The sequence below is a fragment of the Pelobates fuscus genome, chromosome 8 (assembly GCF_036172605.1).
Source record: "Pelobates fuscus isolate aPelFus1 chromosome 8, aPelFus1.pri, whole genome shotgun sequence".
NCBI lineage: Eukaryota > Metazoa > Chordata > Amphibia > Anura > Pelobatidae > Pelobates > Pelobates fuscus.
In genome coordinates, this window is record NC_086324.1 from 138,330,093 (window position 1) to 138,342,655 (window position 12,563).

General features: G+C 38.5%; 1 protein-coding gene across 1 annotated transcript; it reads left to right on the forward strand.

Moving 5' to 3' along the window:
- Nucleotides 1–1,470: 1,470 nt before the first annotated feature.
- LOC134570877 (parvalbumin, thymic CPV3-like) lies at nt 1,471–12,337 on the forward strand. The gene is made up of 5 exons (XM_063428866.1): nt 1,471–1,506; nt 5,616–5,683; nt 6,949–7,081; nt 9,450–9,559; nt 12,053–12,337. The coding sequence occupies exons 2-5, from the start codon at nt 5,623–5,625 to the stop codon at nt 12,076–12,078; spliced, it is 330 nt and encodes a 109-aa protein (XP_063284936.1). The 5' UTR covers nt 1,471–1,506; nt 5,616–5,622; the 3' UTR covers nt 12,079–12,337.
- Nucleotides 12,338–12,563: the final 226 nt, after the last annotated feature.

Consider the following 12,563-nt stretch of genomic DNA (forward strand, 5'->3'; position numbering starts at 1 on the left):
ACTTCACAATATGATGTCCATACAAGGTCACAATGTGAGTAAAACGCTTAACAGACAGAATCAGTTTCACTACTGCGACGAGATATTAATAAACCAAAGACAAATTATAGCGTTTGCTCACTGTGACAAAACAGTAGAATCAAGTCATTTCTGATGTGGTGTCACAGCGGCAAATATAATAAAAGTTTAAGCAAGTTGCAGAATCATACGACACATTAAAGACAGGCAGGGTCAGCTAGTTACAAAGATTAATCGACATTCAGTATAATATAACAAAGGCCTGACCTCTGCTGCAAATATTGGGTATGTGTTTAAAGGGTTATTAAAAGCATCATAACCACTACAACCCGCTAGCTGATGACACCCCAGTGACACTGCACATACAGGCGCAAGGAACTATAACCACTTCAAATTACTGAAGTGGTCATGGTGTCTAGAGTAGTCCTTTAATATATAACTCCGACATTATTGTTGAGGTATAGTTAAGGGGCCCATTTATTTAATATGCTTGCTATCTGGTTCATATCAATACATTTTTAACCCCATTATCCTACTACAACTGCAAGCTCATTATCAGAAGAATCCTCAACTACGCTAATGTAAACCATTGCTCTGTTTTCCTCTAGAAGGGCCTATGGGGATGTTCCAGAAAACTAGCAGAATTTTCCAGTTTGGATATTTTTGGCGTAAAAGTTTAAATTTACTTTTAATTCATTTTGATTTCCAAACAAATCTCAATTTAGTATCCTGTGTGTGTGCATTGGTGGACCCAGCACCATTTAATGCATCCATGTTAAGTGGCATTTAATCCTGAACCCCCCCAAAAAACACGATTAGTCAACAATAGATAAAACATTAACATGCGCTACGAAATCTCATCATTGAAAATATCATCAATACTACTAAATGCACAAGAATGGTAAGTGTGATACTCTTAATGGAGTTCAACAATTAATCACCCGTCGATAATGGCGAGCTGTCTGAATCCTCCTGTATTCTAACTCCCATCATTCTCAGTATGTCACCAATAGGTCTAGGATAAAATAAAGTTGTTTAAAGTGATATGTAGTTTAAAAAGTAGTTTTATATCTTAGGTTGGCTATAACCCCCAGTATCCTCAGTCAGTTCCTGGCAGCCAACGAACTATGAAGGTCGTATTTCACCTTCATAAAGCAAATAAAAAACTATTGATTGCTGCTAGTTTAAGTCGGTGGAGAGTAAACCTTTTTTTTAATGCAAATAAGAGCTTTTTAACAAACAGAAAATATTAAAAGTCCCAAACTGCTATTCTTATGTTAATTTATCAGTGTTATAAATAGAAGAAGCCAATTAGTTAGGCGAGAAATTTGAGCTGGTCATCAAATCATGCACTTGATCCCAGGTTGAGTAACCCAAGTAATGCTTATTGTCACTCCTCACATCCTATATAAACCTGACATTTTCCTTCATTCCACAGCTCTCTTCTTCCTACTTACTCTATAGCAGCCTCTCCCTGCACCACTCAAGGTAAGTGCAACCATTTCTATCTATGGCTGAGATGAATTTATATGAGCAGCACCAGGGGTTCTGTAGAAGGAACTTTAATACGACAAAGTTCTAAAAGTTGACCTGTCAGGAGGTACATACCATCGGTTACCATGGTGATTATTCTTGATTTACCGGAGCTGAAAGCTCAAAATCTAAAGATGTCTATTTTTTTTTAAGTAGAGGGGTGTAATGTTTTAATATATATTCTGCAATTTTGAAAAATGAAATTTAGACCATCATTCTAAACGTTTATTTTTATTGTTGACAAAATATCTTTTATTTTAGCTTTTGCTTTGATGCAATCTTGCATCGATTATATATTTTCTTAAATTTTTAAATTATTTTTACATTTATAACTAATAGAGGATAACACCTTTATGCATGTTAAATCCAGCACTTATGTGGTATTTGTATTTTCCTTTCGTCCTTCTATAGTATACATTTATATATATATATATATATATATTTTAAATAGTAATTTATAAAAAAAAACTAATTGACGATATAAGACAAGCACAGGAGCACAACATTGTTTATAGGGTGCTTACCAGCTCGAAGTACAAGCACCTTTTTATTTTTTCGCAATATTTATTTTAATAGATATTTTTTTATTTATTTTTAACAGTATTTCTTAAATTAAAAAGAAAAGAAAAAAAGTACAAAAATACTGTAACATGTGTAGGGGAAAGGACACATGTGGAGAAAAAGTACCCGTATTTATCGGCGTATAACACGCCCCGGCGTATAGCACGCACCTCATTTTAAGAAGGAAATTTTCCCCCCTCCCATAGTATTCTCCCCCCCTCCCATAGTGTTCCCCCACCCTGATCCCATAGTGTCCCCCCCCCTTTCCATAGTATTCTCCCCCCCATAGTATTCTCCCCCCCTCCCATAGTGTTCCCCCACCCTCATCCCATAGTGTTCCCCCCCCTCATCCCATAGTGTTCCCCCTTTCCATAGTATTCTCCCCCCCTCCCATAGTGTTCCCCCACCCTCATCCCATAGTGTCCCCCCCTTTCCATAGTATTCTCCCCCCCCTCCCATAGTGTTCCCCCACCCTCATCCCATAGTGTCCCCCCACTCATCCCATAGTGTTCCCCCCCTTTCCATAGTATTCCCCCCCTCCCATAGTATTCTCCCCCCCATAGTATTTTCCACCCCCTCCCATAGTGTTCCCCCCTCATCCCATAGTGTTCCCCCCTTTCCATAGTATTCTCCCCCCCATAGTGTTCCCCCACCCTCATCCCATAGTGTTCCCCCCCTTTCCATAGTATTCTCCCCCTCCCATAGTATTTTCCACCCCCTCCCATAGTGTCCCCCCCCCTCATCCCATAGTGTTCTCCCCCCCTACCATAGTGTCCCCCCCTCCCCTTGTCCCATAGTGCACTTTCCCTCCCCTTGTCCCATAATTACTTACCTGTCTTGAAGCGTGGGCCGGCTTCACAGCGCGCACCGCGGTACAGGAACTTCAATTTCAGGTTCCGGTTTCCGGCGGGACTGAAAGGAAGTGTGCACACTGAGTGCGCACTTCCTTTCAGTCCCGCCGGAAACCGGAACCTGAAATTGAAGTTCCAGTACCGCGGTGCGCAATGAACACCGGCCCACGCTTCAAGACAGGTAAGTAAACCTTCACATTCGCTCCATAAGACGCACAGACATTTCCCCTCACTTTTGAGGGGAAAAAAAGTGCGTCTTATGGAGCGAAAAATATGTATATCGGCGTATAACACGCACACATCATTTGCCCCCTATTTTCAGGGAGAAAAAGTGTGTGTTATACGCCAATAAATACGGTACTTGAAAAATACAGGGGAGGAGGGAAACCAAAGGGTAGAGGGAAAAAGGGAGAAGGATTGTACCGTCAAGAATCAACATGTCCTTTCCACCTACTCTACCTGGTCATACTATAAAAAGTAAATTTTCTACAAGGTAAAACAAATTAAAGAGCAATAAGGCCCCAGCAGAGATATCAAGAGGATCTGAGTTTATCGGATATCCTAACTTGAAATTGCAAAAGACACTATAGGATAAAAGAAAAATTATATTATGTGAGGCATAAGTGATCCCAATGTTCTAAATTCTAATGTGAAAATAATGTATAGGTTGCTCAAATGTATCTATTATGTCCATATATACATAAATTATTACACGTGAATAGGATATCATCCATGGGAATAATAATCTAAACAAAATATAGTAATTGTACTATAGATCCACGAGTATTAGGCCTTGTGTAACTAACAATTGTGCAGTGTGGGAAATGAAAACACATTTACAGAATTAACTTGGCCATAAGGAAAACCTTGTGTCTACATACACTGCACATGCACACACATGCATATGCACACACAAGTGAAGCACTGGATTCCTTTTACTTGGATTCAGAACTGGTCCTGAATCCAAGTGAAACTCTTTTCTGTCTTCCCGGCAGGTAGGTTTGGGTACCAATATAAGATACAACCAAAATGGTAATGAACTGCCTTGCTTTGCCACCAACTCTAGGTCCAGATGTTGTCAGAAAATGTTAAAATTATACAGTCATTTTAGTCTTACAAGAAGTACTATATAATTTGCTATCATTGATGAACTTAAAGGAGCACTATAGGGTCAGGAACAGAAACGCATTCCTGACCCTATAGGGTTAAAACCACCATCTAGCCACCCTGGTCCCCTCATGCCTCCATAAACATAGTAAAATCTTACTTGTATTCAAGTCTGGAGCTGCTTGCTTTGTCACTGTTTCCTTTTGACCTGCCCACTGCCCGCTGACATCAGCAGAAGTGGTAACCTGATCCAGGGGCAGAGCCAGCACAATTCAAACACAGCCCTGGCCAATCAGCATTTCCTTATAGATATGAATTGAATCAATGAATCTCTAGGAGGAAGGTTCAGTGTCTGCATGCAGAGGGGGGAGATACTGAATGTTTGGATGCATTTTAGGCAGCCATGACCCAGGAAGGATTTCTAACAGACATCTGAGGAGTGGCCAGTGAAGTTATCACTAGGCTGTAATGTAAACACTGCATTTTTTCTGAAAAGACAGTGTTTACAGCAAAAAGCCTGAAGGTAATAATTCTACTCACCAGAACAAATTCAATAAGCTGTGGTTGTTCTGGTGACTATAGAGTCCCTGTAACCTATATATATAACCCTTAGCAATAGATGCTATTTTAAACACAGCTTTATCTAAACCATATCATGGTGATCGAAAAGAACTAGATTTGACTTTGTGGGTCTCATAAGCATGGCGCCAGTTCTGGTTTTGAAGTTAAAGTCTCCATTGCTAAGGGTACCTGCAAAAATGCAGAATGAAGACTAAAACACAATGCCTGTCTGACATGTCAAGCTGCATGTCAAAGAGACTCCAACTTATAGACTAGAACCATGCTGTCAAGCTGGTGGGGCCCAAAAGGTCAAATTTGCAGTCCATGGCTGGTTTCTAGTCACTGGTCCTTTTGGATAGAAAATTCATGCTATGGCTTAACAAAAGCTGTGTTTAAAACATAATTTATTAAGAGTATCTGCAGAATGAAGTCTAAAACGCAATGCCTGTCTGTGCTTATTTGCATATCAAGCTGGCCACTCTGGAAACATCCTTTCTAGAGTTTCTGTGCGCAAGGAGGACTTTCCAAAGTCAAACTTGAAGTATGCGGGTGATGCATAAAATTAATTTTTCTAAGGGCACTGTGGTGAGTTTTAATTTGTTTGGTCTCACCACAATTTTTTTGGCACCTGGATATATACACATTTCATGCTTAATGTGGCATTAACTCACAAAGCCTATGAGTAAGTACCATATATGGCACAAGATGCGTTCGGCAATTCTCTTTTTTGTTTTGTACATTTAGTTTTGTGCTCTCCTCTTTTTGTGTGCCATGAGTTTTTATTTGACATGACATTTTCCTACAGTGTTTCTTTTTGTTACACCACCATTTCTTCTTGGATGATATACCTGCGGGATGTCTGATTGTATAGTAAAGCAGGATGACTGCTCCCTGTTTAATTTACTGTGTTTATTAGCTATAGTTACAAATATTTGGGATTTGATTTCCTCTTAGTATCCATGTCTTTTCTGTCTCCTTTAACAGAACCAAGATGAGCCTTACAGATGTCCTCAGTGCTTCTGACATTTCGGCCGCTCTGAGGGAGTGCCAAGGTAAACACTTCTGTAGCTGTTACTAATAAATAAATAAATAAAAATGTTAAAACAAACAAACAATTACTGCTCTTTTGTGTTTCACATAAATAGTATTTGTCAAGCAGTGAGTTGCTACTAAATTTTGACATTTTTTTCATATCATTCATTGACTGAGAGTGTCAACCGACAGTCTCAACCACTGAATGTAGGGAATGTTTTTTTTAAAAATTGATGTAGCCAAGCGGAAGAGAAGTTTCACTATATATATATATATCTATATATATATATATTTATAGATATATATATATAAGACAAGGATGAGTGAGGGCTTATGGGGGGCAGTTAAATATCAAACTATTTCACTCAGTACTCGAGTGGGGTTGTAGTGATTATAGTGCTGAGAGTACCCCTTTAATGTTATTTTAATGGTCATGAGCCCAGTCACTTTTAGTTATAGACCAATTTAAGAACTCATATTAAATTATGGGCATCTCACTACCTCCTCTATTGCATACCTCCACAGTGTCATTAGCCAAACTGGAACTAAAGTTTCAGACTGGTTAATGCCAATTCTGTGCATCTTATGCTCAGTTGACGTCTTCAAACCGTTGCTAAATGGTTTTCCCCATTCATGATGAATAGCTAGCGCCAAGGTACTCCCAACATCATAACCACGACAACCGGCCGCCATGGTTCTGATGCTTGAAATAACCCTTTTAAGAAAGAATAAAATCATTTATTACCAGAGCAAAAACGAAATGGATGCCATCACAACGTTTCGGCAAAACTGCCTTTGAGAAGGGACATGGCAGCCATTTTGTTTTTGCTCTGGTGTCCCTCACCTCTCACACTTTTTTCTTTTGATTGAAAATCTGAAACACTAAATTCAGATAGTGACATTACTTCTGTGAATTGAATCTGAAATCCCTTTCTTGTTGGCAGAATAATAATTAACTAGAGGAGAAATATAAAGAGATATTATTTTGAATGCTCCACCTATCGTATGTAGAATTTATAATGATTATATGCGTCAAACTTAACATTAAATTCCATTAATTACTAATTTCTTAAACACCAAAGAACCCTTGCATTTAAAAATAAATTAAAATTTTCCTATCACTGTTTTGAATCTTGACCAAATATAAAACGTTTATTTTAACTTGAATCATTTTACAATCAGCATGCATATATATATATATATATATATATATATATATATATATATATATATATATATATATATATATTTATATTACTGACATTGTTTTCCTCAATCCGTTCAGCTCCTGACACCTTTAACTGCAAGAAATTCTTCCAGACCTGTGGGCTGACTAAAAAGACCGCCAGTCAAGTAAAAGAGGTTTTCCGGGTTATAGATAATGACGAGAGTGGTTTCATCGAACAGCTTGAACTCCAGTGAGATACATTTCATAAATCAATTTTACAGAATCTTTAAAGGGACAGAAACAACCTAATAAACATTAAATACCTTTAGTGACTATCTATAATACGAGGAGACAGAATTAATTTCTTCTGACATTTTATTTCTTTATGACAGAAATACAGGACCATTGTGATATAATTGGGTTTGCCCATACCTTTATCAAGAAGTTATAAAATGCATAAATGATTCTAAAGAGATTATCTGTGATAGTTAACACTTCCCTGTAAAACTGGAAGGTGTGTTTACTATAGTGTGAATTGTCAGTAATTCAAAGTGAATGCAAAGTTAATTTCAAATTGAAGGCCCAAGTAGCCAAACTGAAAGCAAATCTGAATTGGAGAATTTTTCCAGTTCTGCTAGTTTAACCTTAAATTTTAAATTCACTTTAAATTCTCGACAATTCTCATATTGAATACTAATACTTTAGTTAAATTAAGGAATGTGCCTGACCACACTAATTCTCAAGATCACCAAGAAGCTGCATTTTAGAAAAGTGCACAAAACGCGTGTTTCATACTCTGTCCTAACTCCAAATTAAATTTACTATTCTCCAAAACAAAATGACATTAAAAAATAGTGGAAGAAACATGCATAATGTACATTTTATTATTTTTTATTATTATTGCCATTTATATAGCGCCAAAAGATTCCGTAGCGCTTTACAATATTATAAGAGAGGGGATTTCACTATAACTAGGACAATTACAAGAAAACTTACAGGAACAATAGGTTTAAGAGGACCCTGCTCAAACGAGCTTACAGTCTATAGGAGGTGGGGTGTAAAACACAATAGGACAGGAAAAAGCAATCAAATAAGGTGGGAGTGAAGCAGAGCTGGAGGAGAGAGTAGAGTGCTGCCCTTTAGGAGAGAGCAAGAGACGGGTATGTGAGGTAGAGGTTACTCTGGGAGGCCATAAGCTTTCCTAAAGAGATGGGTTTTAAGGCACTTCTTAAACGATTGAAGACTAGGGGAGAGTCTGATGGCGGTAGGCAGACTATTCTATAGGAAGGGAGCCGCCCTTGAGCAGCCCTGCAAGCGTGAGTTGGCTGTACGGGTGCGAGCAGCGGACAGGAGAAGATCACGGGCAGAGCGGAGAGACCAAGAAGGGGCATACTTATAGATCTGTGAAGAGATATAAGGGGGGCTAGAATTGGTCAAGCACTTTGAATTGACTCCTATAAGATACAGGAAGCCAATGTAAGGACTGATAGAGGTGTGAGAGGACCGACTAGAGAGGAAAATCAGTCTGGCGGCAGCATTCATTACAGACTGTAGCAGGGCAATATGGTTTTTGGGGAGACCAATTAGGAGAGGGTTACAGTAATCCATGCGGGAAATTACTAGAGCATGGACAAGCTCCTTGGTAGCATCTTTTGTAAGAAAGGGGCGGATGCAGGCTATGTTTTTAAGTTAGAATCTACAGGATTTGGTAAGATACTGGATGTGAGGCTCAAAGGTGAGGCTAGAATCAAATATGACGCCAAGATAGCGCTCTTGCAAGGATGGACTGATGTGGATACCACTAGCTTGAAGGGAGAGCGAGAGAGGAGGATCAGTATTAGGAGGAGGAAAGAAAAGGAGCTCAGTTTTAGAGAGATTTAGTTTCAGAAAGCAGGAGGACATCCAGTCAGAAATGAAAGAAAGGCAAGCAGTGACACGTTGCAGGACGGAAGGGGAGAGGTCCGGGGAGGAGAGATATAGCTGGGTGTCATCAGCATACAGGTGGCAGTGGAATCCATATGAGGAAGTAAGTTTGCCAAAAAGTTTTAATTTCAAACTTGATTGAGTACCTAGGAATCTTTATTCCAGTAAAAAATAACTGGGACAATTAAACAGCCACTTAAGAGAATAGTCCACAACAGGGTCCAAAAACCAAGAGATATATTATTATTATTTAGAGTTTTATATTATTTAGATTTTCATATCTATCTACCTATGCATTTATATCACAAATGTACAAAGCAAACAATCTAGCATAACTCAGTTCCCTCCCAGCTCCCCTATATATTATGTTTTCTCATTCTTCCACATCACTACCTCAAACTCATCCTGACAACTTGCATGTGGCACAGGTGGCCAATGAGGCATCCCTTGCAGCCTGCTCCTGTATGCAGCTGCCAATTCCACCAAAATGGTTGGGCCAAACCAAAAAATATGTTAAATGTGTTTACATTTATTCTGAGGTATAAGAGCAAATAGTTACATCAGAAAGGAGAAAATGGTGAGTTATTGTTCAGGACACAATGCCTGGGTTTCTACAGGGAACCAATTGTTTTTTGCATAAAAAAATATAAATATTGAGTCATAACACTAATATCAATCTCTGTTGCCATACCTAGGTATTTTCTACAACGGTTTGATCCTAGCGCCAGAGTGTTAACAAGTGCAGAAACTAGTGCTTTTATGGCTGCTGCTGACCATGACGGAGACGGTAAAATTGGAGCAGACGGTGAGTTATATAAACTGCAATCATATTTTCCATTGAAAAAAATCATTTATGTTAAAGGTGATATAGGTGTAGGAAGAAAATATCAGTCAAGGACAAATTGGACAAATGCAAGTTTGTTTAAAATTTAAGCCATACCATAAGTCCATAAAAACATGAACTCTAATCATTTGTAATTTACTGAAATTTACATAGTGCTGCTGTATGAGTACATAGTATTATTATTATTATATTTATATAGCGCCAACAAATTCCGTAGCGCTTTACAATGGGTGGTCTAACAAACATGTAGATGTAACCAGACAAGTTTGACACACAGAAACAGAGGGGTTGAGGGTCCTGCTCAATGAGCTTACATGCTTGAGGGAGTAAGATAGTGACACAAAAGGTAAGGGAAGTATTAGAGAAGTAGATTGGTAGAATAGTATTTCATGAAGACTCAGTGTGGATTTTTAAGGAGCCATTAACAGTTTAATTAATATGCTTTTGTGAAAAATTTAGTTTTTAATGATTTTTTGAAGGAATGGAGACTGGGTGAGCGTCTAATGGAAAAGGGAAGGGAGTTCCATAGGAATGGTGCAGCCCTAGAGAAGTCTTGAAGGCGAGCATCAGAGGTGGGAGTATAAGCAGAGGATAGATGCAGGTCTTTGGTAGAGCGTAGGGGCCTAGACAGGACATATTTGTGTATTAGGGAGGATAGATAGGTGGGAGTAGCATTATGTAGAGATTTGAAAGCAAGAACCAGAATTTTATATTGAGCCCCATATATTACGGGAAGCGAATTCAGGGACTGACAGAGGAGTGAGGCGTGGGAGGTATGGGCGGACAGGAAGATGAGCCTTTCATTATAGACTGCAATGGGGCGAGTTGGAAACATGTAAGACCACTGAGAAGCGGATTGTAGTAGTCAAGGCGAGAGAGGACAGTGGCATGGACCAGCACCTTAGTCGCGGATGCGCGCAATGTTTTTGAGATGGAGGCAGCAGGATTTGGTGATTGACTGGATATGAGGGGTGAAGGAGAGGTCAGAGTCAAAGAAAACACCTAGGCATCGAGCCTGCGTGGTGGTGCTGATGGTAGCACCATTAACGTGGAGGGAGACAGAAACAGGAGTAGCAACACTTGAGGGAGGAAAGACCAGAAGCTCTGTTTTGGACAAGTTGAGCTTAAGGAAGTGGGCAGCCATCCAGTTAGAAATGGCAGAGAGGCAATTAGAGACACTAGTCAAGAGGGGCAGGGAAAGGTAGGACAGATAGATTTGCGTGTCATCCGCATAGAAGTGATATAAATTAGCTCCAAAGGAGCTGATGAGTTTACCAAAGGAGGCAGTATTGATCGAGTATTGATCGAGAACAGTAGGGGACCAAGGACTGAACCTTGGGGGAGACCAACAGAGAGACGTTGGGAGGAAGAGGCAGAGCCAGAGAAAGAGACACTAAAAGAGCGATAGGTAAGGTAAGAGAGCACCAGGAGAGAGCAATATCTCGTAGACCGAGATTACGAAGGATGAGAAGAAGCTGTTGATGATTAACAGTTTTAAAAGCAGCGGAAAGATTGATATCAATAAAAGAAGGGAGGGGTCAGAGGGCAGAAATCAGAAGAGAAATAGAGAAAACACACATGCTAAAAAAACACTCACTACATCCACCTAAACCCACACGTGCTACATCACCAATACACATAAGATTATGTTTACAGTAATTATGGTACAGGTTGTTTTATTGTTTTTCCTAATATTCTAATAAAGTATATGAGCTTCTTGTATTCCGTTGCCTCGTATATTCCAAAAAATTATTGATAAAAGATTATCAAGCCCTCAAAACTGATGCTCCTATCAGAGTGAATTTTATATTTCCAAAATAGACTAATAGAAAAAAGTCTTCAAGCCAGCAATGCTTTTAGTTTGGCTATTTTGGCTATTTTGGCCTTCTATTTGAAATTCATTATGAATTATGCATAATCACTCAGTAAATAATCCATTGTAACATCTACTTCACTTTCTTTTATTTATTTGTGCGCTTATTTATATTTATTTATAGCACTATTTGTTATTAATTTGTAATTATTTTACATATATTTGAGTGCATTAGAGGGGGTTATATTATTGTTCAACTGATTATAGTTGTCCATACAAAACACCTCCCAAATGACCTGAAGACTATGGGACATTGCGGAGATGGTGGACTGGCTTTGATATCTAGAGTTTATTTTTACCAAGTTTAAAGTCTGCATTATCGCACAGATGTAGAGGGGCCTGCTTATTAGGCATTCATCAGACTCTTATGTTTTGTGAAACCACTCCGAAATGATATGGCATAAAATTGGAGCTTAAAGTGCTCCCTTAACTGTTTCACTTATTTTGACATTTTGAGTATTCATCGAGTGTACCTTTCTGCGTTTAGCTTTTACATCAAAATAATAAAACATATCTTTAGCTGTTTGTATTAAAAAATCCATGTAAAATTTGCTAATGAAATCTGTCTCCTGTGTTTGTAGAGTTCCAGGGAATGGTTCATTCCTAAATCATGTGGAGTCCATCACTGCAAGCAGACTGGTGAATTCTCATTGACACAAGACTCATGCGAAAACGATGGGACCATCTGTCACACTGACTCCTGTTATAAGGCATTCCTTATTTTGAAACTGAAATGTTGGATGGAGTGATGATTCACCAGTAATGGGGCCCTCTAAAAAGCATGCATTGTTTCATTTAGAATGCACTACCTGAAACTGAGTGTTTTAAATGCCCGATCATAAAATAAATATACCATCTAAAACCAAGTGTTAAGTACCTATTTTATCTTCCTATAAAAGTTATGTGTAAAATTGTGAATAAATAGAATAATGCATGAATGATGATGTTACACAGGTTAAGTACATTATGATTCCAATACAAGTAAAAAAAAAAAAAAAAGAATGGTGTGCCAAAGGGAACAAATTCCTTAAATTGTATCGGTAACTTTTATTAAATAAAAATATGAAACCTTGAGGGAGATTTAAACACGTA

Bases quoted from the DNA above. Each gene is read 5' to 3' on its own strand.
- LOC134570877 (XM_063428866.1), top strand. From the start codon at position 5,623: ATGAGCCTTACAGATGTCCTCAGTGCTTCTGACATTTCGGCCGCTCTG. The intron at 7,082-9,449 runs GTGAGATACATT...TGCCATACCTAG, and splicing joins ATCGAACAGCTTGAACTCCA to GTATTTTCTACAACGGTTTG. The intron at 9,560-12,052 runs GTGAGTTATATA...CTGTGTTTGTAG, and splicing joins CGGTAAAATTGGAGCAGACG to AGTTCCAGGGAATGGTTCAT.